The sequence below is a fragment of the Drosophila navojoa genome, chromosome 4 (genome assembly GCF_054131105.1).
Source record: "Drosophila navojoa isolate 15081-1374.11 chromosome 4, UAZ_NAV_1.0, whole genome shotgun sequence".
Lineage (NCBI taxonomy): Eukaryota > Metazoa > Arthropoda > Insecta > Diptera > Drosophilidae > Drosophila > Drosophila navojoa.
This window is the reverse complement of record NC_142892.1, coordinates 6,349,729-6,375,054: the sequence shown is the minus strand read 5'-3', so window position 1 is coordinate 6,375,054 and position 25,326 is coordinate 6,349,729. Positions and strand designations below refer to the sequence as shown.

Genomic DNA, 25,326 nt, shown 5'->3' with positions numbered 1-25,326 from the left:
ATTTTGCGGAAAGAAAAGAGGCGAGAAGGAGAAAAACATTACTAATCAAGACTAAACGCACGCATTTGGTGTTTTAACACAGTATCAATTGAATAATGTGTCAAATGCTGACCGTTTATAGTTAATAACTTATATATAATCGCCGCCAGCATTCGCGGTACAGCGTGTTAGCAACAGACGAACAACCAACCAACAAACCGTCAGACCGTCGCCGCAGTAGTCAAATTTTCTTACGCACTATTTGCTCGGTTGTTTCAGAGTCGTTTGTGTCTGTTGGTGTGTCGGTGTGTCGAAAACAAAACGCAAAACGTACGAAAAAGAAAAGTAAGCAAGCTAGCGAGCGAGCAACAGCAGCAGACATTACAAATAAATCGAAATTCTAAAATAACAAGCAACACACACAATCATAATTAAGTGTACAATGAGTGAGAAACGTGCTGCAACGCCGACGAGGGATAATGCCAGGCTCAAAATCGAACAGGAATATAATGACAAAAAAAATGGATCGGGTTGGAATCGATACTACAAGGTAAGTGTACCACCATATCATTGTATATTGTACACCTAAAGAGGAACAGCTACATACAGGCAAGAAGCAGAGCACGAGCAAACACGCACACACAACTACAAGCATGTACATTACACACACTCACAGGCATGCACACTCACAGGCATTCACTCGGGCGCACACATACTATTTTATTCCTTTTTTCATTCGATTTCCACGAAAATGTGATGAGTGCGCAAAAGGCTTCTGCAGATGCCGATGCCTCCAACACCACCAATACACACACACATGTACACGGCAAAAAAAAAACAACTATACATGTATTCGTGTAGTGTCTGTGTAGGCACGCCGCTCACGGTCAGCCCCACTGCGCTATTATTTTGTTGTCGTTGTTGTTGTTGTTCCCATCGCTGTCATGTGAGCGTGCGCCTGTATTTGTAGCTTTTGGTGTCGGCGTTGGTCAGCAGCCGCAGCAGCAGCAGCCCAACTCCGGTCTTTGGCTTTAGTTTGTGGCGCTCGCGCAGCGTTTGGCCGAAAATTTCACAGGCACATTCTCTCAAATACACACACACACACACACATGTAGAGAATTTGAGTCGCTCACTGTCGTACACGCACACATGCAAAACATCGCTAACGCTCACCTGCTGCACTTTGCATGCGCTCTCGCTTGTTGCTCTTGGATGCTGCTGCTGCGCTGCCTCTTCTATTCTCTCTTTTTCCCTGAAATTCGCTTCAGCTCTGATACACTGTGGCCAATTTCTGCACTGGACTTTTGAATGGGTATGCAGTCAAGCGAACTGCTACGATTAGGATTGCCAAAAATTGTTTTGACGTTATTACTATTATTGATAACAACAAAAGAGAAAAAATGCGGCGTACACCTCGTAAGCATTTGGAGTTCTGCGAATTTCTTGTCGGCGTTTATACATAATTCCAGGAAATACATACGTATTTGTGTATGTGTATGTTTTGAATTTCAATTGTTTTGATTGCTACCCACTGATATATATTTGTAATTGTTGCTTACTCTTTAGCAAATTCATTAAACAACACAGACACAATTCTAGTGCTGTAAAGGAGCACAATTGCAATCTGTCTGCCTAGCGAACGTAAATAAAATTGGCAATGCACAGGACTTGCGAATGCAAGTTCTTTGTCTCTCGCTCTCGCTCTCTCTTTTTCTGTCATACACACACGCATACATATAGAAAGGGCATAAGTCTCGGTGTCTGGGCCTGGATTTCTTTTCAGCTTCCAATGCCACTGCGGCTGTTGCTGCTTCGTCTACCAGAGCTGGAGTTTCTGCTTTATGGCCAGTTCCGGCGAATTGTGTCTTCAGCTGTTGCTTTAGCCCGCTTCTTCTTCTTTGCCACTCACTTGAATTTGGATTTCACGGAATTTAACTTCGCAGTTAGGATGACATTGCCTGCTGCGTATCTTTGTGTGTGTGTGTGTGTGTGTGTGTGTGTGTGTGTGTGTGCGTGTGCGTATGTATGTGTGCTTGAATTTTTGTGTAATAAACTCAATTTGTTCTCAGACCGCCATCCTTTGTGTGCGTACGTGTGTGTGTATGTGTGTGTGGGTCCTTTGTGCGCAGCGAGGATAATCTAACTTTCCCACTAACTCGACATCGGCGACAGTCGAGCTTGATGAAATATCCAAATTGTTTTTCGCTTGAAAGCATTTCCTTTGTACAAACGAACATTTCCATTTAATTATGTTCCTCCTCCTGCGCCGCCTCCAACAGACGCAACAAAAATAATAATAGCAGCAGAAAACGTTTCAAATTGTTTGATATGCTTTATGGTCACTTTAAGCTACAATTATTTACCGTATTGTGCTGCTTTCTTATGCTATTTTTCTCTTTTTTTTTGCCTTTCTTGTATCACCTTTGCTTTGGCTTATTATGACAGTAACAACAACAACAGCAAAATATCACACAGACTGTGACGATCGCGTTGCCCACATTCTATGTTGTTCGTTATTTGTTGCAATAAAATTCATGCAGCATGCAATTCCCATACCCCGTAAAACATGTGGTTACACAAGGTGTATATTAGTTGTTAAGTTAAGTCGACAATATTTAGCTCGTATTCCCTGGAAAGAAACCATAATTGTCGATTGGGAAGGAAGAACGAAAGTGAAATATTGAGAAAACAATTTAATTAAATTTCTTATTAATATTAAAAGTGAAAAATCCTCTTGTACTAAGCTAACAAAAAATCTGCCGTTTAGTGTTTATGTTCTATGTATGTATTTACCTATTGAGTAGACAATAAATTGAATCTGTGTTTTTTTCTCTCTCTCTCTCTCTCTCCGGATAAACAGTTGTTGATAAGAAAGAAGTTCGCTGGTAACAGTTACAGTGCTGATAAGAGAATTGATGCTTATCGTAGATATTTTTGGCTTATACGCATATATTGTATTGTTCCTGAGTCGCTTATCTCGCTCTCCCCTGTCTGTGTCTATGGCGCGCATCGCCCCTCTTTTGCACACTCTTGTTGTTATCGGACATTGTTCTTTTCAATTAAATTTCATAATACTCGCCACAGTCGTCAGCCTCAATTTGTGCTGATTATCGAGGAGTGGCTTGACGACTTAATATAACTGATTCACCTACTTAATGACGAACTGACAATTAGCAACTGATTTCAGTTTTTCGCACTGCAATCACAAAAACACAAAAAAAGAAAAAAAAAACTGCGTCGCATACAATACCACGAAATAAAAAAACTCGAGCAGCAACAATAAAAAATACAAAAATAAGTGCATTAATGCCGCATGCCTCGTTAGTCATAACTCATCTGCCTCCCCTCGCACTCACTGCCTGATTCACTGCCATTTAAACACTGAATGCAAATTGCACTACTTAGCCAAGTGGGCAGCAATTGGCTTTGAGCTAAACTTAACTAGAGTGGATCAATGGCATTGAACTTGTTGTTAGCGGTCGGTGCGATATGAAGAGTAGGCCTATAAATGCGCCAATTGATAACGAATAACAGTTACCAAGATTATACCGTTGGCCAAGCAATTAGTCATGCCCTCAATCTGCTTGACTAAGAGAATAGACACGGCCAAGCCAATCAGTCGCTATGCTAAGATAACGCAACTTGTTGCCCATGACTGGTTGTCGAGCACGCAATGTAAGGGCAACCCCAAAAAAAAAATTTACTATCTATTTGCATTTTGCTTTCTGCATAATTGTGAATCACACTGTGAAATTCCGCAACGTCATAATTGATTGTGGTCATTGTGTTTTTGCTTGCAGGAAATATGTGAAATATGCGAACGCGTGGCCAAAACGCAAATGTACACCACACTGGAATCGGATCGTCCACAGAATCGAGGGCTGAATCGATATAGAGATGTCAATCCCTATGATCATTCGCGCATTGTGCTAAAACGCGGCACAATTGATTACATCAATGCCAACCTGGTGAAGGTGAGTCAGTGAGACCTCAATTAATGAAGCATCCAAGTAATATCGTCCCTTTCAATATTCAAAAACAATCGACAGCTGGACCGTGCCGATCGTCAATATATACTGACACAGGGTCCGCTGCAGGATACGGTGGGTCACTTTTGGTTGATGGTCTGGGAGCAAAACTCACGCGCTATTCTAATGCTCAACAAGCTGAAGGAGAAGAAGCAGGTTAAATGCCATCCCTATTGGCCGGATCAGCTGGGAGCCAATAATGCGCTTAATCTGAAAGATGTTAATCTGTCTGTGGAGCTGATTCGCTGCGAAAACTATCAGAACTTTGTGCGGCGGTGGTTCAAGTGAGATAGCCTTACGGAAAAGCATGCTTGACCAACAATCACTAATTTATCGCTTATCTTAGATTAACTGATCTCGAAACGAATAAGAGCCGTGAAGTTATGCAATTCCATTATACAACCTGGCCGGACTTTGGCATTCCCAGTTCACCGGATGCATTTCTAAAGTTCTTACAGCAGGTGCGCGACTCAGGTGCACTGAAGGAGGATGTCGGCCCAGCTGTGGTCCATTGCAGTGCCGGCATTGGACGATCTGGCACATTTTGCCTGGTCGACTGCTGTCTGGTGCTGGTGGACAAGTATGGCGAGTGCAATGTATCGAAAGTACTGTGCGAACTGCGCACCTACCGACTGGGACTTATACAAACGGCTGATCAGCTGGACTTTTCATATCAGGCAATAATCGAAGGCATCAAAAAACTGAACGATCCTGTACGTATATTGACGACCAATAAGAGATTACGCTTGAATTTCGATTTCAAATAGATAAAGAGTTCATAAGAGCAGGCCACATCGACCATCACCGTTTAAACAGACCTTTGATGGGTTAATGATAATATTGTATAGAAATTGTGTTGCAAACTAAAATGTTATGAATTAATAATTGATGAAATGTAGGTAAATGTTTAAAACAAAATCATAAGTTTGTTTTATAAAACCGTATGCTTTAAATCAAATATGTTAATTTGTAATTATTTTAGCTGTGCTAGATGCTTTTTTGAACTTCTTGAGTTTTTGAATGAATTGTGGACGAAATGTTTTAGTTTTTTTTTGCGATATGTTTTGCTAATTTGTATCATTTATGTTTGCAGAGCTTTCTTAGTGCTGAAGAGCCAATCATTAGCAATGAGACGGATCCGCACATGCAGGATGAGCAACCGCCTCCATTGCCTCCACGTTCTCATTCGCTGAACTTGCCACTGGCGCCCAATACAGGTGGAGTGCTCTCTCTGGATATGCGAGCAGCGCAAGCCAATGGCGACAATGTTGCCGTAGGCGATGACAATGGCTTAATAACCGCCGATAAGCAGACGCTGAGCAGCAAGGATGCTCTCAACAATATCATAACCAGTCAACCTGAGATCGTAAATGCCGAAGTGGCAGATAGTTTGCTTAACAATCGTCCACTTCCGCCGCTGCCCAAATTGCCAAAGCATAGCGAACTGGAATCGGATAGCGATGACGACGACGAAGCCTATGATGACAACGATGACGACGATGAAGATGAGGAATATGAGAATATTAATGAACACAAGGCAGAGCCTGCCAATGGCGATGTCACAAACCTAAAGCCCCATGAAGATGATGTTAATGCCAACAGCGAAAAGCCAACGGCGATTGATCAGCATAAGGTCAACGGCATTGATTTGACGAGGTATATAAGGATGCAAGATATAAATATACATAAGTTAAATATTATAATTAATTCAAATTATCATATTTTCAGTACCGGGGATGAGCTGAAACGACGAAAACGCAATGAATACCAAGCGAATCTGGAACAGAAAGTCAACGAAATTAAGCGCAAACAGCGTGAGAACGAGGACAATCAGCAGGCGGCGAAAAAACGAAGGTCATTACTCACATATATTGCCGCTGGTGTTGTTGTGGGCGTCATTGCCGTCTACGCGTACACAAAGCTAGGTTAAGTCCTTGAAGTTAGCCACAGACGATAGTAGTAGACCGTAGTAGTTGTAGCAATTGAATCAGAATATAGTGGCATAGTAGCGTGACAGTGATTCCCAATTCTGGGCATATGTATCTATGTATGTGTATGTATATGTATGTATGTATGTAGGTCTTATCGAGCTAACATCAAATGTCAGCGCGACACAAATCTTGCACACACACACACACAAACACGCACAGAGATACAAATACACCCATACACACATGAGTTGGACAGCGAACAATGCGATGAAAAAGTCGCATTAGTTGAAACGATAATGACAATGCAAATTAGGGAATTTTTTTTATATAAAAGAGAAAACAAAAAAAAAACCGGACAAGAAATAAACAACAGCAACATATAAAACTTAGGAAAGCACAAAAGTTAGATTCTTGCGCAATAGACTGACATTTTAGAACAAATTTTTCTCGATACACTTAACAAAAAAAAAGAAAGAAAAAAAGTAAAATCTATAACAATGAATGAAACACATGCAAACAAAAAGAGGAACAGAACAAACCTTAAAACATATATATCTATCTATATATCGACTTGAATTAATCGTGCAAATGCATTTTTATTTTGCGCTCGCTAACCTATGTACAATTTTTTCACTTATTTGAAATAAAACAAAAACCTTATAAGAAGAAGACGAGAAAGAAACGTTGCTATCTAAACTATTTTATATGTATATTGTGCACGATCGACCACGCCCATGCCCACGCTTCACTTGTTGTTAAACACTTACGTTTCGTAAACATTTTGAAAGACCAGTCTGTGCATTCATATATATTCAAATACATATATGTATATCTAAACATATACATATATGTAAGTATGTGGATCCGTACGCGATGTGTTGTTATTTATGAGGAATTATGATGAAACACACTTGTTTTACTAATTTAACGGCAATGAATGCATTAATGTGCCAAAACAAAAACCAAACAATTGAATGGAAGAATTGAAATTAAGAGGAAAATGGAAATTATTGGAAAGCTATCTTTTGCGCGCTTTTTGAAATTTACTTTACCAAAAAAAATAATAAATAAATAAATAAAAAATCGAAGAAGAGGAAGAGTAAAACGGAAACGAACAAGAAAATTAAATTGAAATTGGAAATTGCAAACGCCGATTAAAGCAATAAAAATAATGCAAATATGTAGCACAAACAATATATAAAATTTATATATATACATATATAAAATAATGGAAAATCTATATATAACATAATATATGATACGAGGGAAAATATTTTGTATTCTAACAATAGCATTAAAATATTTGTGAACTTAAAGCAGATGAGATGATAAAACAAAACAAAAAAGCAAAAGAATGAGTTAAACTATTTAATGGTATTTAGTAGTAAGACACTATCTTTGGACCCCCTCCTTCACATTTTCCAGCATATACAAAAACATATATACATATACATATATGTATACATTATATATTAAAATACACATAAAATACGTGTAGCGTAAGAAAAGAGCGTCACGGATGAAGAAACGCAAGTAAAACTAAATGAATTATTTTTATATGTGTAATTCACAAATTTAACAACTAAAATTTAACCAACCACCCACAATGAGAAAGCGAGTGCGCTTAGAATGACGACGACGACGAAGAAGACGATGATGATTTTTATAATATACATACATATATAAACCTATTAAAAAATACATATTTATATAAAATATATATTTAAAAAACAAGTAACAAATGAACAATACCTATAGTAATACCTAGTTAACTGAACATTGGCTAAGTACACTGACACAAATCCAAAAAAAAAAAAGAAAAAACACACACACAATAATATAAATATATATATCTATATTTATAAATATATATCACATTCGGTATATATCTAAATATATATATTTATATGTATATGCCTAATGAGTAAAGAGACAAAAACGAAAGTATTCAAATAAAGTTACATTTAAGATACAAAGCCAAGTCAATGAAGAGACGTTTTATTTTTGAATTTTATTAAAAAATTATGATTTCAATGCTCTTATTTGATTACAGACGCCCGAAGCACCGCAATATACCTAAAGCAAAGTAAGCTGCCTGCAAAATCGACCCATTTGTCAGTTGGGAGGCATCCACAACGCAATGCACGATGAACATATCATTTCCCACGTTTGTAGAAATTAATTAGAAGAAGAGAGAGAGAGAGAGAAAAGAGCGAAGCAAAAATAAATAACTATTTTTAAATATTGTTTTATATTTGTGTTTTTCAAATGTATTCGAACATAACGTATTCTCCATACTATCATCACGTAACGCAATGACTATCGATAGCTTTTAATGTTATCGAGCGTATGCGATAAGAAAAGGGATGTACTCGATTCTATGATAGCACTAAAAATACTCAATTGACGACTTTGTTTTCGTTTAGCGACTATAAAGAAATTTATTTTATAATAATTGTCAAAGTAGCAGGTGCTGGTTCTAAATTTTATCAAATAGCAACGAAATAGAATGCCTGCAATAGAGGAGGCACAAATAACTAAATATCTATCCAAGGTACGATGAGTCATGTTTTTTGAGTGTGTGCCATATCCATCCTCTACTGCCCAACACGCAATATTAAAATCATTATTTGATTAATTGAGTCTCGTTAACAGTATAAAAATGTTGCGGCCACTAGGAAAGATGTTGTGGATGTCATTACTGCGTACCGCTCCCTGACGTATAATTTAGAAAAATTTGGTGAGATAAAGCCATATTTGCTGACTAAGATTTACAACTACAAACGATTGAACAATTTTTTATTGTCCCCCAGTGTTTAACGATGGCAGCGTTAAAGATTTGTTTGCGTTGCAAGGCACAATACCAGTGGTCTACAAAAGTAAGTGGTGATTATTCCATATATAAGGCAAGCTTTTATAGTGGTGATATATGTGTATTTCACAGACAACACCTACTACATTCCCATATGTATCTGGCTGATGGACACTCATCCACAAAATGCACCAATGTGCTTTGTGAAGCCCACGCCAACAATGCAGATCAAGGTGTCCATGTATGTTGATCACAATGGCAAGGTGTATTTGCCGTATTTGCATGATTGGCAACCGCATAGCTCGGATCTGTTATCACTTATACAAGTTATGATTGTGACATTCGGTGATCATCCGCCCGTTTACTCTAAGCCTAAGGAACAAGTCGCTGTGCCATACCCAGCGAATTGTAAGTGTTATTGAATCCAGTTTTCGATTTCGAGTTCCTAATAGTCTACCGAACTCGCAGCTTACATGCCTCAGCCAGGCGGCGCAGGTGCCTCCAATCAGTTTCTACCTTATCCAAACGCAAGTGGCGCTAGTGGTGGAAGCTTTCCGCCGTATCCTACTGGTGGTGCGAACATTATGCCCTACCCACCAGCAGGTGGACAGCCTGGTAGCTCTGGTGGCTATCCGCCATACATGAACTATCCACAGCCTGGCTATCCAGGTAGCATTGGATATGTAAGTGCTTTCACATACAAAATAAAAATGAAATAATTTTATCATGATGTACATTCATCCTTATAGAATCCAGCTAGCGCAGGCACTCCTAGCTCAACAGGCACCATAACGGAAGAGCATATCAAAGCATCACTTATTAGCGCCGTTGAGGACAAGTTAAGACGTCGCATACAGGAAAAAGTTAATCAGTATCAAGCTGAAATCGAAACATTGAATCGCACCAAGCAAGAGTTAGTAGAAGGTAGTGCCAAGATAGATGCCATCATTGCCCGCCTGGAACGTGAGGAAATTGAACTGCAAAAGAACATAGCTGTATTGCGAGAAAAGGAGGAAGAGTTAAAGAAAAGTCTAGAGAGCCTGGAGAATGCTGAGGCCATTGATCCTGATGAGGCAGTAACCACAACTGCGCCTTTATATAGACAGTTAGTAATCTGACTATATATTTAACTGTAATAATCGATTAATTGCTTTTATAGATTACTTAATGCCTATGCTGATGAAGCTGCCACAGAGGATGCCATCTATTATTTGGGCGAGGGTCTGCGTGGAGGTGTCATCGATCTGGAGACGTTCTTGAAGCATGTGCGCCAACTCTCTCGCAAGCAATTCATTTTGCGTGCCACAATGCAAAAGTGTAGACAAAAAGCTGGATTGGCTGGCTAATAGAAAATGAGTGAAATGGGTGGCCCAGTCTGTTGCAGTTACATTTTCATTTGCAGTTTTTCAAGTGCAACAATTATTCAGACCGCACACAATATGATATGTTATTCTAATATATTCGGTAATGCTTTAAGTAAAAATTGAATCTTTGAAATTAAATATGTATATGAATAAACCCCAACGTACGTTCACACGCCTACATTTAATTTTATTCAATCATGTTCGGTTTATATATAAATATATATCTTAAAAGGGGAATGCTTGATTTGTCTTGCCTCTCATACGTAAATACCAACGGTTAGTAAGAGAAACAAAATTCCAAATCCAAGGAATATCGACGCGCAGAGACTGATCAGGAGCTCCTTAATTAATGTGCTTTCCTTCGAGCTCTTCCGCGAGACAACAAATACGAAGAACCAAGCAGTAAAGAATGTTCCAATTATGAGTAAAACTGTGGCTAGGTGTGGAAAGACAGCTGGATTTACCGGTGAAACGTAGCGTTGCATGTGCTCCATGCTGTAAAATCAAATGAAAAGGTTCTTTAATGCATATTAACGCTGCAATTTATGTTTTATTTACATTAAATTGGTGCTTGGAGTTTTTGTTAATTTCCTGCACTTGTACGTGGCCCGGCTTGCAAACAGTTATGGTTGCTCTATAAATTATCGGATTATTGCGTTGCTCAACACTCTTGCATATCGATTTATTTGAAAATACTGTCGATATATCGCTGGTAGAACAACAACTCATTCGGCTCCAGTCAAAACGTGGTTTTGTGTGAAATTATAATAGAGATATTAAAATAACAAGATTTGTTTTTAATGCTAAAAATAAACATAGTGGCAGGCAACTACTACAAGCATTGGCACGATGAGCGATGTCAGTAATCAAAAGCAAAAATCATAACTGCGTAGTCAAGTGACTTTTCGTTTTGTCTCTTATTTTTTGCAGCTTGAAGAAATGGACCCTGAGCAATTAAATGAGCTGGAATCAATTCTTTATGCCTCCATACACTACAATGATGCAACTAGTGAACAGCAACAGCATACACTAGCTGGAGATGTGGATGTGGACGCACAGAATATGCCACCGCCGCAACAGCAAATAGAACAACAACAACAACCACAGCAGCAGAATCAGCAGCAAAAGCAACAACACCGATTTGTTAGTAACAAACGAATCATCAACAATGCGACTGCAAAGCCTCGATACTGGGCTGATAACAATAGCGAAACTGCAACAGTAAATGATAATTTGACATCAAAACCAAAAGGCACAGCTGAAAGTAAGTTTAATTTGGGTTTCATATACCTACCTACCTACCTACACATATGCTTATATTGTGATATAAACGTGAGCGACTGCGCTGACAAAAGTGTTTTACATATGTATGTACATATTTTCATATGTATATCGATATATTTAATGCATTTTTATAGACTAGTTAATTCGTGTTACTTATTTAAAATTGCTTATATATATGTGTGAGTGTGTGAACTTATATCCAGAAATTTGAACGAGTTTTGTATTTTATTTATGTTTTTTTGAAGATACCAAATTTTGTATCGACGTTGCTTAGCAATTTGAAATTAATTTTTGTCACACAAGCATTTACATTCAAAATTACGTATTGAATTCTCTGGCTAGCACCATGCTCCGTCAGATAATGGCCGCATCGCGTGTCCTACTTGATCGCATAAGCGATATTAATTACTATATTCTTGTTCTATTTATGCTGAAGTTGTTGTGCACAATTATTTACATGGACTATTATTATGTTTATTATGGATACGATCTGCTTTATTGGCTGGATGGGATAGAGCGTAATCCCGTAGCTTATATATTTTCCTACATTGTCCTCACTGTGGGCGTTCATGTTGTGATGTCATGCGTGGAGGTCACCATACTATCCAAATTGATCAGACGGAACAGGAGCCGCTATAATAAGCCGCGTCAATATTTTGAGGAGCGATATAGGCGATTTGTACTGATGCGTCTGGTGCACCAGCTGGATAAAGCATTAAAAATGCAGAAACGTTTCTCAGAGCAACCGAATCAAACTAATGACATGGCTATACTTGAGGATTTGTTTTCAGCACATCGGCAAATTCATCAAGCTGTTGACGATTTTCGCACCGCTGTGGCTATATTATTGTGGCCCAATCGTGCCGATTTACAAATGGACGCATTTATACTCTATCACATTGATGAGGGTCAGTTGAAGGATCTCAAGCGTCACGGCTACAGCCTGAGACGTCCCGAAATAAAACATATTCAGAATGAGTATCTGAGGAGCTTGCTAAATCCACTAGGATATTGAACAATATCACAACTATGTATATTTGTAAATCAATGATTTTTGGCTCTAATAGCTTGCAATAAAATATATGTGTGTCTTTCATACAATAAAAATTAAGTATATATCTTACAATCTTCTCATTGCCACAGCTCCTACCACAGCCGACGAGCCGGGTTCAACTACAGAGCAGGATAAGCGAGAGACGGATTCCACAAAGAAGTTCAACACTGCCAAGAAGTCCGCTTCTTCAACCAAACAGTCAAAAGCTCTCACTCCTGTTCAAAAACTTCTGCAGCAACAACAAATGCGTCAACCACCAAAGGTGCAGCCTAAAAAACAGCCACAAATACAAACACCACCGAAACCACAACAGAAGTTGAGCCCAAAAACTGAATATGATGAACCTGAACGTTTTGATCAACGCCTTTTGGTGGCCATTCCATCCAATTGGCCAATCGGCAAACGTCAGCAGAAAGGGCCATTTGGCAAGGCCAATCGAAAGCTGGAGCAGCATCAGCGTCTTGCAGAGAAGCGTCAAAAATCGAAGCGTGCGCAGGCCAACAAGAAGCTAAGGCAGAACAAGGGGAAGCCCTTGGAGCTAATCGATCTCGTGGATAGTGAAAAATCCTCAGATGCTGACGATGTGGTGATTGTGCCGTTGCCACCGGTACCTATTATAAATGTCGATGCCAGCGATGAGGAGCAGGACCAGCAGCAGCAGCCAGAGCTGTCTTATCTGGAAGAGAATGCCATGGATGCAGCCGATGTTAGTTTGACCGGCGATCGGCAAACCACAGAACAAGTCGCCATGGCTTCGCAGCTGAATTCACCTTCGAGTTCCGTGTTATCTAGCGATGACTTCATTGTACAAAAGGATACGAGTCGCCTGCTGGCCGAACGTGCTCGCGCTACGGACGAGGATCTGCTCGTGCTAACAGAGAATGCTATGCGAGCAGCCGAGCCGGTCAGCGAGGAGAAGGAGCAGGCGGCGGACACCTCTTCGGAATATGAGTTTGTGCCGCCCTCTAGGCTGGAAGAGATCAAACAGAACTATCGTGTGGATGAGCAACAATTTCGTGCTCTGGATGTCTATGAGAGCGAATCAGATCTCACAGAGAGCGGTGTCTACTGCAAGGCCAAACAAAAGCCTGTGCCAACAATTATACGCAACGTGGACTCCGACTCGGATTTGTCGGACATCGAACAGGTCATAGAACCCATTGTGAGCAAAACAAAGCGTTTGCGCAAGCGACGCGCTTCGAGCACCAACCAAAGCCAATCGGATCCCAATAATGAGTGCGATCAGAATGAAACAGAGAGCGATGATGATGCCGGTGTGCAATCAACAGGTGTGCCGGGCATCGCACGTGGTATGGCTGTGGAGCGTTGCAAGCGTAAAATACGACGCATTAGTCAAAGACGAAACTCGGAGAGTGTGATTCCAGCAGAGCAGCATAAGAAGACACCCGTTGATGACGCCAGTTCAGAGTCAGCGGGAGAGGAGTCGCTGCCCACAGCACGTCAAATCGCTGAACGATTGCTCAAACAGAAGAAGGAAAGGGAACGGGCTACACCCGAGCAGCGAAATGATGAGACTATGGACAGCATTGGCTCCGATGCGAATACTGAGGATGAGGCAGAGATGAATGATGCGATTGTGGCAGTCTGTATGGAAATTGATAAGCAGAAGCAGGAAGTGAGCACCACAAAGCCGGACCAGGAGCTGGAGCCGAAACCGGAGGGAGAAGCAGAGGCGGAGGCAGAGGCAGAGGCAGAGAATATTGAATCGAATGAAGCTGAAGTAAATAATATTAAAATTCAGTCTGAGCCACAGCTGGAAGCAGAGGTGGCTGAGGTGCAAGTGGTGCACAATTTGCCGGCGTTGGAGGAGGAAGTGAATGTCAAGGATTTGATTGGGTGGAATGATGAGATGTGTCGCTTCTACAATGACAGCTGGCATGGTGAGAATTTCAATCTGCAGAAGATATTGAGGGGCATGTCAGGTAAGTGCTTCACTTTATTAATTAAATACAAATAATTGTTTGTATGATATTAATTGCTCGATTTGTAGGTCAACGCAGCGAGTGGCGCATCAACCATGCCGATCGCTTTCCGCCTGCGCGCAAACGCTCGAATCTGAAGTGCAGTAATTGCTATGAAATGGGACATATGCGCTCCAAATGTCCGCGTCCACGCAAGCCCATCATTTGCTACATGTGCGGTATGACAGGGCATGCCGAGCCACGTTGCCCCAATGCCATGTGTCTGGGTGTAAGTCGCATATTATATAGATGCTGTGTTGTTCTGTAGGGTACTTGTAGAATATAGCTAATGGTAATAGAGGCTTAGATAGTTGGAGAAGTTACATAGTCATACTTATATCGCTTTTACTTATATCGCTTTTCTCTATCTCTTACAGTGTGGCTCCAAGCAATCTATCTATGTGCAGACTTGCAATAAATGTTCGTTTCATACCCGGATGATCTGCCAGTTGTGCAAGATGCGTGGCCACAGCAGCGACAAGTGCCCCGACTTGTGGCGTCGTTATCACTCCACAGTAAGCTGAATGAATTAAATCGAAATACGACATTAAGTCTTACTCTCTTTCCGTAGACCCGCACCAATGCGGTGCTAAACAGCAACGTGCAGTATCGCACAAAGCACTGCAGCTATTGCGCCCAACGTGGTCACCTCTTTGAGGAGTGTCGCCAGCGCATGGGCGAGTTTCGCAATGTAAACCACACCATTCGTATTATATCACATCAGAAGGTCTACCAGGATCGCAGTGAACCCATTAGCTATCTGACTGACTTGCGCTCTTCATTTTCCTTTGATTTGCATTTTCACTTTAACTGGAGCTCAGCGTTTTCGAAGAACAGCTGCTATGCACGCTTTCTCAAGGCAGTTGGTTTGGCGAAGCCGGCGGAGAAGCGCAAGAAGAATGCTCCAGTGCAACAGCAGCAGCTGAAGCTCTATACAAATGATTATGTGCCCAATCCACACGCCAGAGCATCACGTCGTAATTCAACAGTTACAACCTCTTCGGCGGTTGCTGAGGAGCTGCCAGCATTACCTGATACTGCTTCGGTAGCGGTAAAAGATTCAAAAGTAGCTGCAACAAAGCCTGCTTCCGAAGAAATTCAACAGGAGGAGATTAGCAGCAATTTTGAGAGCAAGTCTACAGCATCCAAAAAACCCTGCAGCAACAGTAATGCTTCGAAATCCACTGTCACCCCACATGATTTGGACTCGGACTCGAACTACAGCTTCTCCGAGCACTTTGAGGTGCCCAGCTCCACGACTAGAACAAATGAGCCGGATAGTGAAGCACCACCGGCGAAAACAGGACCCATGGAGAATCTGCCCGATATAATACCACTTAGCACTAACGAAGAAGATGAAGCCAATGATGCGACCATCAGCACTAACAGCCAGGGTATTTCCATGTGTGTGAACAGCAAACCGGCTCCAGCAACAGCAACAGCGCAGCCAGAAAGCTTGCCAGATGTTCCTTCAGAGGCGAAGATTCTCATGGCACGTGATCAAATCGAATATCTGTTCAGTCCAGAGGGTCGCGAGTTCTTATCTGCTTCAGCTAAGCTTTGCAATGTCAGTGTGCGCATGGACTTCAAGGAATACGGCTATGTGCTCGTTATCTATGGATTGAAGAAGAACCAGGAGGACCTACAGCTTAGGCTATTGCGTCGCAATCAGGATGTCAAGCGCAAGAGCATTGAATTCCAGAGCCAAAAGCCGCCAAAGCGCATCGATGTGCTCATACGTTTTATGCGCGATGGCATCAGCAGTTTGGCTGGAGATCTGGGCAATGCCAAGGCGCATTATTTCCGCATCAAGGAGCTGGAGCAAATGAATACCAAAAGTGGCTACAAACTGGCCGAACGCAAGCGTCGTCTGCTCAATATGATACTATTTGGGCAGGCAGGTCTGAGCAATGGCAACATGCACTTGGATCAACTGTTGATCATACTGAAGCGTCTGTTAAATGAGCATGCTGGCGATGAGAACGCCACACCTGCGATGCGCAATGAAATCGAAGAGCATTGGCGCATCATATTCAGTGCTTATCCACATCCCAATTATGAATCGCTGCTGCAGGCCTATTTCAAGTTGGATGTAAAGAACCGCATGAGTTCGCTGAACATTGAGCCAGCTTTGCTTGGCCAGCAGGTTGTTAGCAAGAAAAGAGAGCGCATTGCCTCGCCACCACCCGCTGGAGCCACTGATTCCACCAACAAGACTTCTTCGCCCAACAAACGTGTTCTGCTAAATGCCAAATGGGCTGATCAACAGCAGAGAGGACCCCCACCACCGCCTTTATGGAAACCTGATGAACGCGCACAGTCCTCACCTGTCGCACAGCCGACTAGCAATTCACGTAATGCTAAGCTACGCACACAGCCACATGCCAAGTCGGCGGGGCAACAGAAGAAGCAGTTGCCTCCCCCGCCGCCCATTTGGCAACACGAGGAGCAGCAACAGCAACAACAGCAGCAACAGCAACAGCATCAGCAGCAGCAGCACAATAGCTACAACAACAAGCAACGCATACCAAAGCAGCAGCGAGACAAGCCTCGCCCCGTCCAACAGCAGCAGCAGCAGCAGCAGCAGCAGCAACAACAGCAAAAGCATTTATTACCCTTTAACAATATGCAGCAACGTACACCAGTTGGCAAACTGCACTTGCAACGCAATCGTCCGCTGCAATCCGAATGCGTGCGCCTGTTGGCTGGCATGGAGCGTGGTGATTCCCGCATCAACACGGATGCATCGAAGCCCTCCATGTTCTGGTCACGAGAATCGCTGAAATATCTTGACGACCTGTTCAAGATGACGTCAAATTCGGAGACGTTGGAGCGCCTGCAACGCGTGCTGGATCGTTCGCGTCGAGGAGAGCTGTCGCATAACGACTATCGTGCTGTGATACGGCTGCACTCGCTAATGGAGCCCCACTGAGCGGGGTATCATCTTATCAATGGGGGACTTAGATTAAGAGAACATAAATAATGGAATCATAATTATGGGTATATATCAGATATAATACCCAGCACCGAATAAATGAAATCTTGACTTGAGTTTGACTAATGTTATAATGCACTTAACGTTTATTTACTCTTTGGTTATGAAACATAGATTAGGCTTAGATCGATAATACAAATAGTTAATACACCATCATGTGGCTGATTTCTTGCTCTAATGGAAATCTGTTGCAGCGCTGCAGAAATAGCTTTCAAGTAGAGAGTTGATAATACGTCGTAGATTGTTCGTTTTCTTTTTATTATTGACTAGAAAGGATTTACAAGAAATTGCGGGCTGACAAAGTAATTTACACATACTTAAACACTTCATGAAGTTTACTTTGTGGGAAAATCGGGCCAATAGTTGATGTAATATCTGTGTGTTGTTCCCTCGAATAAACGATCTAGCCAATTGCTGAGTCCATCTAGCAAATTGTCCTCGAATAGCACATTCGATTCGACATCTGATTCTTCGGAATAGTTAACTCCCAGGAAGTTGCCAATCTCTGGATCATCGTTGCGATCCAGCAATTGTTTGGTCATCTTGATCATTCGCTTGGTGCCGCGTGCGCACTCTGGATGCTTGGCATGATATACGCAGAAATACTTGCGATGTCCATTTAGGGCTATTACAGTGCCAACACAATTTCTGGGATTGATTTGTAGCTTCTGATTTGTGCATAGCGACAAGCGTAGTAGTTCCGAGTACCAGGACAAGCCCTTCTCAATGAGCATATGGCCAAAGATAAGGGTTTTGGTACGTCTATATGGCCAAACAGCGCGATGATAAGGAGGAATCAGCTTGGCACGACTCTGCAGATCGGTTATTAATAGGATTGTACGACAGCCGGGCTTCAGCAGGCGCACTAGACCATTATATTTCTCTGCTCTTAGCTCGTAAAGCTTCAGCTCCGGCACATGTTTGCTCTGCTTGTTGGATTGCCCGGAGTTGTTGAGCTGTCCTTGTGCCTTTAGAGTCTCCTCCTCGGCGCGCACAAAGTACATCATGACGTAGCCAATGCCAAACATAAATGCGATGGTGCCCAACAGCGATAGGGCAGCAAAGAGATGTTCATCTTCGATATTATCAGAGAGATAGTCTACTATATAGAGTAGTCTAGTGATCCATTTGCTCAACATGCCCTGTGCATGTTCATCCAACAAATTCTGTACGAATGCCTCATAGGTCAATGCCTCCGACGTCTTCAACAGTCGTTGTATGGTAAGATTTATCTCATGTTTCGTCGCATTGATGGCGCTGTTGTTCAGATAGTCGTCTGTCTTAATGTCCAACTTGGCACCGTCCACCCACTCGTATTTGATTTGGGTGCTATCACGCCGCCAGATAACAACGAGCCTCAATAGATTGTCCTCGAAGGAGCCCTTGGAAATGGCATTAAGGAAATCTGCCTGCTTCTCCTTGTACATATACGCAAAGCGAACTCTCTCCAAGCTATAGCCAGACTCTAAAGCAATATGTCGCAGGGCACCTCGTGCTATATCGTATTCGGGCGAGTTTTCTGTAATAAGTATTACACACAGGCGCTTCCTTGGTCTATTCCATTCGGCTGGGCAAACCCCCTCGAGCACATCCTGCGAGGATAGTCGGGGTAGCGAAAGGAATTGATTTGTGGAGATGATGTTGTCCAGTGTTTGTGTGGGTATATCAGCCATGGAAATACTTGCAACAGCTCGCACAGAGTCCTCATTGAACAGGAAGAGTGTGTCCAACTTGGGATTGACTTTAAAACGATCAGCCATGAGACTAGAAGCCTTACTAGTTAGATCCACAAAGCCAAAAGCCACACGATCATGGTAGGCAAAGGCGCTTATCAGATATCTCAGCCTGGTTACGCTTCGCGGCTCCAAGACCAGAGCACGCACCCGATTATCCGTCCAACCACTCAGAAACTCGTCGACATTCTCATCATTGACGCGCTGACCGATCTTAAAGGGCATCTTCTTGCGTATAAACTCGGCCAATTTCTGCTGCGTATATATATTCTCGCGATAGACATAGCTATGCCCGCCGAGCACCAGCACCATTCTTGGTATATCATCTGCTCCAGTTTTGCGCAATATGGTTGGCTCGTGAGCGGCATTGATGGTGACAAAGGATATTCCCAGTGGCTCGAAGGTGTCGATCAGCTTCTTGAACGCTCCCACAATTCGTATACAACCGAAACACCAATCGTTGTAGAACATTATAATATGCAACTTGGTTTTGCTCTTCGGTATGATGGTATGCTCAAAGTAGTTGGAAGTGACGGAGAGTTTGTGATATAAGCTGATGTCCTGATCGAAACCAAATTGCTTACCAAAGAACTCTTCCACTGGATCGAACCCGAATCGATTGTAGTTGCTGTAATCGTGTTTTTGTTTTAAGAAATGGGAATCCTCGCTGGTAATGCCATGTTTATCGTAAATACGTCGGCGATCGGTGTCGCTCAACAGCTCGTAGGCCTTTTTGATCTGTACAAACTTACGTTCTGCATCTGGATGATTACTTTTATCCGGATGCCACTCCTTGGCCAATTGCTTATACGCTCGTCGAATTTCCTGTGCGGATGCTGTGGAACTGACACCGAGTTCCTTATACGGATCATTCATGACAGCCACACAGATGGCAATCAATGTGCAAAATACTAGCACATTGAATTTTCCAATTTGCCCCAACATGACGAGCGTTTTTTCACACAATTTATCAAATGTATCCTTCTTTTTTCATTAGTTTTATATTTTTTCCGTTTTTTCTTTTTTTGTGCTGGTATGCGTGCTTTTTGGGGGATGGTCCGTGCTCCAGATACGAGGAATGACAGATGAGCTTATTGATTTTTGCTGGAATATATATTATACATATATCCAAAAGTTTAAGCTGTGCTGGCAATGCACATGGCGATCCAATTAAATTTATTTTATTATTATCGTTAAGTAAATTCTTTTTAATTATTTTTGTGACCGACAAATTATTACGCTACACCCGACAGGGTTGCCGCGGAGTATAAAACTGCATTATTTTGATACCGGGAAGAAGAGCAGAGTACGCTGTTCATTAAGTAAGCTTGATAAGCTTTCAATACAGAGTCTATTAAAGCTACTTGAGTAGTTAATACTATGATCAATTATTACAGTTATCTTCTTTTTAAGGAAATTTATATATATGAATGGAACATTTGAATTTTGTATATAATTGACATATTTACAAATTTACATTTGGAATTATTGATAACAGAGTTGCCACTGTGCTGTTAAAATACCAAAAATACCGACATCAGCGTTAGTCAGCACTGTTACGCTTGCCCAGCACTAGGCAAATTAAAGATAAAATTAAATAGCCAGAAATACGCGTGTGACGTGCTAATAGTTAAATAGTTGTGCTTGCAATCGTAATAGCCTAAATAGACAATATTTTAAGCAAGTGTTTGGTGCAAAAAAAAAATATATATATAACAAAATTCGAGCTACGTTTGCCAAGTGCAAACACACACATATACAGAGTAGAAACAAATTTTCAAGCTACGGCTACGGCTACTGGCTACAGCACAAGCCACTGCCCCCGCCCCCGTTGTCGTTGTCGTCGCCGTGTGTCTGCCTTTAGCGTTGCGTCTCCCGTATGTAAATTGTAACCCGATGGACGACGAAGGCGATCCAAACAGATGATATTCATGCTGAGAAAAAACACAAAATACAACTACAAAACGCAGCAAAAGCAGCAGCCGCCGCAGCAGCAGCAGCAGCAAACATGTACATATAGCCATATTATTCAATGAGTGTGTGTGTGCGCGAGCGTATAAATGAAAAATTAGATAAAAAATAAAATGAAATTAGCTCACGCCTGAATTTCGAGTTTGGCACAAGGTGAACCGAACCAAACCGAACCGAACTGTGGATGTATATAAAAAAATAATATATAAATAAAAAATAATGCTGGTGGCTAAAGACGAAAACAATTTATAATTTTCTCTCTCTTTCTCTGCGTTTGTTGTTGTTGTTGTTGTGCGTGTGCGAACCTGAAAGTGCGGCCACCTGCGATTGCAATTGTAAATGCATTGATTTACGCACACATATATCGTCGAGGATATACATACATATATATATATTTATACATACAGTGGTATATAAATGCACACACTTGCACATATGCTGGCTGACTGACTGATAAAAGCCTCATACCCACCACATACACAAATCCAAACACACACGCATACAGTGACGCCTCGTACACAGAGCTTTGTAAGTTTACGTTTATGATTATTTTGTAGCTGTTTATTTTTACATATAATTTTCGTTGTTGTTGTTCCGTTTTAGTTGTTGTTGTTGTTAACATATGTGCTCTGCTTTCCGTTTTCTATTTGATTTTGCAAACTCATTGAAAAAAAAAAAAAAAAACAAAACAAAATTAAAACTTAATTACATTCACGGCTGCAATAGCAGCAATAGCGTAGCAGCAGCAGCAGTAGTAGTAATTGCCCCCGCCGCATGGAAATTTCTTACGGTACGCAGCCAACAGAGCCAAATGTTAATTATGTGCCGCTACCAACTAGGCCCCAACGTACCCCTCTCTCTCTCTCTCTCTCTCTCTTTGTCTTCTGCTCCTCCTTCTACTTCTGCTCCTACTCACTGCTCATTGCTGCCACACAAAAAAAAAAACGAAGCCCATTTTGTTGACGCAACTCGCGTCACTTCTTATTTGTTTATGCTCCACACATTCACACATAGACAAACACATTCAAACAATCTCGTATGCAGCCACAAATCTAGGAGTGCTGCACAGTAGATTCTTATTTCAGGAAGTTATATATCGATTTATGTGTGTTTCTTAAGTACTATAAAAAATATATTGAAGGCTCTGCTCCATTCCAGATTATCATGTATTTCATAATGACACGAAATGTCATAATCTAAACCGGTATTCTATCAAAAGAGCTTTTGCTGTTCATTCCCAAGTAAATCGGAAAACATTTCTCAACCCTTTTTGCATATCACAAACTTTGAGTCTTGTACCACTGTGCAAGCATTTGCTCCTGCGTATGTCTTGGACACACCGTCAGCATTAATGAACTGCATTTGTCATCGGCTCTGATAAGACGTGCTTTTTTTTGTGTATTTGCGCGTTTTTGTACACGCGCCTAAACCAGCCCAGAAATACAATATCAAGATTTAAACAGTTGGAGCCTTGGCACAACGACAATAAACATAACATGAGCAACAAGAAAGAAAAAACCACCAAATCTAATTATTAATTGCGACGAATATTTGGACAATTTGGTTAATGATAGCTGAGCATTGTCAAGATAATTTGTACAGTTAAAGGTCGGTTAGGATTCATTGAGGAAGGGCCGTTAGCCAAGGTTAGCATTCATTTCTATGGGCTTTTTTTGTGTTCATAGAAAAATAGCCATAAAATAGGACTTTTACTATAGCTTTACAAATAAGTTGTGTGCTGATTGGTTGCCAAAATTTACTCCCAATTTCCTCAATCCTGTGTGTAAAACATGTTTTTCGCTCTATCTCTTTATTTATTTTTTTTTTTTTCAGAATTCTAATTTCAAAACCCGTTTTGCAGAGCTTCTTATTTTCCTTCTTTTTTCTGTTTTGGCACATGGCTAGAATAAAAATCCATTCATTTGCTGTAGCTCCCATATGCATTTACCCTTCATTAGACAATCCATTTAATAATAGCTTGCTAGCTGGATATTGCATGACTAAAAGAAATATTATCAATATGTATACTATATACATATGTATATATATAAGCTGAGCCATTCACTGTAATTAATATGACACATTTGTTGTTACGTTTCTCGTTGCAGTGACCAAGAGGCAGGTGACGTTAGAAGAGTTCGATTGACTGGATTCGTCGGGTCGTCGCAATTGCTGCAGTTGCTTTTGCACTGGCACCTGAAGTGGAGGCAGACCCATCTGGTAGTTAGTGGCAAGCAAGCAAGTCCAATGTCAAATAAAATCAATCCAAAACGCCGTGAACCGACAGCAGCAGCAGCAGTAGCAGCAGCCACGGCAGTGGTGGCCACCAATACGAGCAGCTCGACCGGCTCCAGTGCTGGGAATACATCATCAGCGAATACATCGTCCTCATCCAGCTCTTCACTGTCGTCCGCCGGTGGCGGTGATGCGGGCATGTCTGCCGATCTGACATCGCTGTTCGAGTGTCCCGTTTGCTTTGACTATGTGCTGCCACCGATATTGCAATGCTCGAGCGGGCATTTGGTCTGCGTATCGTGCCGATCGAAGCTCACATGCTGCCCCACATGCCGTGGCCCGTTGGCCAACATACGCAATCTGGCCATGGAAAAGGTCGCCACCAATGTGAAATTTCCGTGCAAACATTCGGGCTACGGCTGCACTGCCTCACTCGTATACACAGAGAAGACCGAGCACGAGGAGACCTGCGAATGCCGGCCATACCTATGCCCCTGTCCGGGCGCCTCATGCAAATGGCAGGGACCGCTCGATCTAGTCATGCAGCACCTGATGATGTCACACAAGAGCATTACCACGCTGCAGGGCGAAGATATTGTCTTTCTGGCCACCGATATCAATCTGCCCGGTGCCGTCGACTGGGTGATGATGCAGTCCTGCTTCGGCCATCATTTCATGCTCGTGCTGGAGAAGCAAGAGAAATATGATGGACATCAACAGTTCTTTGCCATTGTCCAATTAATTGGGTCGCGCAAGGAGGCCGAGAACTTTGTCTATCGACTGGAATTAAATGGCAATCGACGCCGCCTCACCTGGGAGGCAATGCCGCGTTCCATACACGAAGGTGTTGCCTCTGCTATACACAATTCGGATTGTCTGGTGTTTGATACATCGATTGCGCAACTGTTTGCCGACAATGGGAATCTGGGCATCAATGTAACCATATCTCTCGTCTAAGGATTGCGCCGTCTCTGGGGGAGCTAGAGTAACTAGTATGATGATGAATATGGAATATGGAATATGAATCGTTTCTAAAACGATTATTATGATACAGCCGTTTACATCATGTCATGTATGTGCGTATGTATGTATGTAGTAGGGTCGGTTAGGTCAGGTCTGTCTGTCTCTGTGTCAGTCTCCAAATTGCTAGATTCTAGGATATTCATTTTTTTCCAAAACGAAGAGAAAGAGAAAGAAACGAAACAAAAAACACACAGACACACACATATTTACATATATACCTATATTCAAGATCGATTTAATAAGAATTTTTGTGGGTTTTTTCTTAGTTTAATTTTAGTTTGTAAGGCGTACGAACACACAAGCAGCTACAACATAACGTACATCCATACATCAAGCATACATTTCATAGTACACACACACACACATTTACACTATGCAGCCTAAGTTTAGTTAATGTAAATTATTTTATACAAAAATAAAAACAAAAAGAGAAATACTTGTAAATGCTATAAAAGTAAACATCACTTTTAACGAAATGAACAAGAATACAAGAAAATAAAGAGCATATATATATAGAAATATATATGTACATATATACATATAAATAATAATAATAATATAATTATGTAATAACTCGAGAGTTGTAAGCGATTGCGACAATTTTTGTTCATGCCAAAACGAAACGTAACACACACACAACAATTTCTTTTTTAACTAAACAATAACAATCACAGTGTGCCCCCTCTAACTACAACAAAAAGACAGTTGAAAGAGAAAAGCAATGTAATATGTTTAAATTTGATATAATTTAGATCGATCTCCCGTACAAGTTGATTTTTGTTTTTGTTGTCTCGCAAATGCAATTGGAAATTGTTAATGAACTGATTTTTACCTTAACTCTTACCGTTTCATCATGCAACTGCAATGTATTTAGTTTTAATAACAAAGTGAAACACACACACACTCACACACAAATGCGACAACTACAGAAGAAG

At 41.3% G+C, this 25,326-nt stretch overlaps 7 protein-coding genes across 10 annotated transcripts; 5 read left to right on the top strand and 2 right to left on the bottom strand.

Annotated features, from left to right (window-relative positions):
* Positions 1 to 3: 3 nt before the first annotated feature.
* Ptp61F (Protein tyrosine phosphatase 61F) lies at positions 4 to 8,492 on the top strand. 2 transcript variants are annotated; one of them, XM_018102187.3, is made up of 7 exons: positions 4 to 529; positions 3,780 to 3,953; positions 4,029 to 4,291; positions 4,354 to 4,720; positions 5,101 to 5,663; positions 5,736 to 5,861; positions 7,992 to 8,492. In XM_018102187.3, exons 1-7 carry the CDS (start codon positions 422 to 424, stop codon positions 8,026 to 8,028), a joined length of 1,638 nt encoding a protein of 545 aa, XP_017957676.1. In that variant the 5' UTR covers positions 4 to 421; the 3' UTR covers positions 8,029 to 8,492. The 2 variants fall into 2 exon arrangements, with proteins under 2 accessions (XP_017957676.1, XP_017957675.1); XM_018102186.3 differs by lacking the exon at positions 7,992 to 8,492 and having other exon boundaries at positions 5 to 529; positions 5,736 to 7,914.
* On the top strand, positions 8,337 to 10,292 carry TSG101 (tumor susceptibility gene 101). Its single transcript, XM_018100872.3, has 7 exons — positions 8,337 to 8,492; positions 8,594 to 8,678; positions 8,752 to 8,817; positions 8,883 to 9,158; positions 9,219 to 9,433; positions 9,500 to 9,855; positions 9,910 to 10,292. The coding sequence occupies exons 1-7, from the start codon at positions 8,448 to 8,450 to the stop codon at positions 10,094 to 10,096; spliced, it is 1,230 nt and encodes a 409-aa protein (XP_017956361.1). The 5' UTR covers positions 8,337 to 8,447; the 3' UTR covers positions 10,097 to 10,292.
* kud (oligosaccharyltransferase subunit 5 kud) lies at positions 10,281 to 10,609 on the bottom strand. Its single transcript, XM_018100879.3, has one exon. The coding sequence runs from the start codon at positions 10,606 to 10,608 to the stop codon at positions 10,372 to 10,374; it is 237 nt and encodes a 78-aa protein (XP_017956368.1). The 5' UTR covers position 10,609; the 3' UTR covers positions 10,281 to 10,371.
* Positions 10,610 to 10,798: 189 nt separating this feature from the next.
* On the top strand, positions 10,799 to 17,507 carry Zcchc7 (Zinc finger CCHC-type containing 7). The gene is made up of 6 exons (XM_018100865.3): positions 10,799 to 10,972; positions 11,045 to 11,378; positions 12,542 to 14,395; positions 14,464 to 14,663; positions 14,812 to 14,949; positions 15,006 to 17,507. The coding sequence occupies exons 1-6, from the start codon at positions 10,964 to 10,966 to the stop codon at positions 17,364 to 17,366; spliced, it is 4,896 nt and encodes a 1,631-aa protein (XP_017956354.1). The 5' UTR covers positions 10,799 to 10,963; the 3' UTR covers positions 17,367 to 17,507.
* Positions 11,442 to 12,505, top strand: LOC108651296 (uncharacterized). Its single transcript, XM_018100875.3, has one exon. It carries the CDS (start codon positions 11,745 to 11,747, stop codon positions 12,411 to 12,413), a length of 669 nt encoding a protein of 222 aa, XP_017956364.1. The 5' UTR covers positions 11,442 to 11,744; the 3' UTR covers positions 12,414 to 12,505.
* l(3)80Fg (dnaJ homolog subfamily C member 16 l(3)80Fg) lies at positions 17,482 to 20,617 on the bottom strand. The gene has a single exon (XM_018100868.3). It carries the CDS (start codon positions 20,105 to 20,107, stop codon positions 17,765 to 17,767), a length of 2,343 nt encoding a protein of 780 aa, XP_017956357.1. The 5' UTR covers positions 20,108 to 20,617; the 3' UTR covers positions 17,482 to 17,764.
* Positions 20,618 to 20,692: 75 nt separating this feature from the next.
* sina (E3 ubiquitin-protein ligase sina) lies at positions 20,693 to 25,295 on the top strand. Of its 3 annotated transcripts, none has more exons than XM_018100874.3 (2): positions 20,693 to 21,661; positions 23,242 to 25,295. In XM_018100874.3, exon 2 carries the CDS (start codon positions 23,381 to 23,383, stop codon positions 24,323 to 24,325), a length of 945 nt encoding a protein of 314 aa, XP_017956363.1. In that variant the 5' UTR covers positions 20,693 to 21,661; positions 23,242 to 23,380; the 3' UTR covers positions 24,326 to 25,295. The 3 variants fall into 3 exon arrangements, with proteins under 3 accessions (XP_017956363.1, XP_089115385.1, XP_089115386.1); XM_089259259.1 differs by lacking the exon at positions 20,693 to 21,661 and adding an exon at positions 21,893 to 21,923; XM_089259260.1 differs by lacking the exon at positions 20,693 to 21,661 and adding an exon at positions 22,612 to 22,779.
* The last annotated feature ends 31 nt before the right edge of the window (positions 25,296 to 25,326 follow it).

Excerpts from the sequence above, each read along its gene's own strand:
- LOC108651296 (XM_018100875.3), top strand. The coding sequence starts at position 11,745 with ATGCTCCGTCAGATAATGGCCGCATCGCGTGTCCTACTTGATCGCATA.
- kud (XM_018100879.3), bottom strand. The coding sequence starts at position 10,608 with ATGGAGCACATGCAACGCTACGTTTCACCGGTAAATCCAGCTGTCTTT.
- TSG101 (XM_018100872.3), top strand. The coding sequence starts at position 8,448 with ATGCCTGCAATAGAGGAGGCACAAATAACTAAATATCTATCCAAG. Across the intron at positions 8,493-8,593 it reads TAACTAAATATCTATCCAAG|TATAAAAATGTTGCGGCCAC; the intron begins GTACGATGAGTC and ends TCTCGTTAACAG. Across the intron at positions 9,856-9,909 it reads ACTGCGCCTTTATATAGACA|ATTACTTAATGCCTATGCTG; the intron begins GTTAGTAATCTG and ends TTGCTTTTATAG.
- sina (XM_018100874.3), top strand. The coding sequence starts at position 23,381 with ATGTCAAATAAAATCAATCCAAAACGCCGTGAACCGACAGCAGCAGCA.
- Ptp61F (XM_018102186.3), top strand. The coding sequence starts at position 422 with ATGAGTGAGAAACGTGCTGCAACGCCGACGAGGGATAATGCCAGGCTC. Across the intron at positions 3,954-4,028 it reads TCAATGCCAACCTGGTGAAG|CTGGACCGTGCCGATCGTCA; the intron begins GTGAGTCAGTGA and ends AACAATCGACAG. Across the intron at positions 5,664-5,735 it reads AACGGCATTGATTTGACGAG|TACCGGGGATGAGCTGAAAC; the intron begins GTATATAAGGAT and ends TCATATTTTCAG.
- Zcchc7 (XM_018100865.3), top strand. Across the intron at positions 14,664-14,811 it reads CCAATGCCATGTGTCTGGGT|TGTGGCTCCAAGCAATCTAT; the intron begins GTAAGTCGCATA and ends TATCTCTTACAG. Across the intron at positions 14,950-15,005 it reads GGCGTCGTTATCACTCCACA|ACCCGCACCAATGCGGTGCT; the intron begins GTAAGCTGAATG and ends CTCTTTCCGTAG.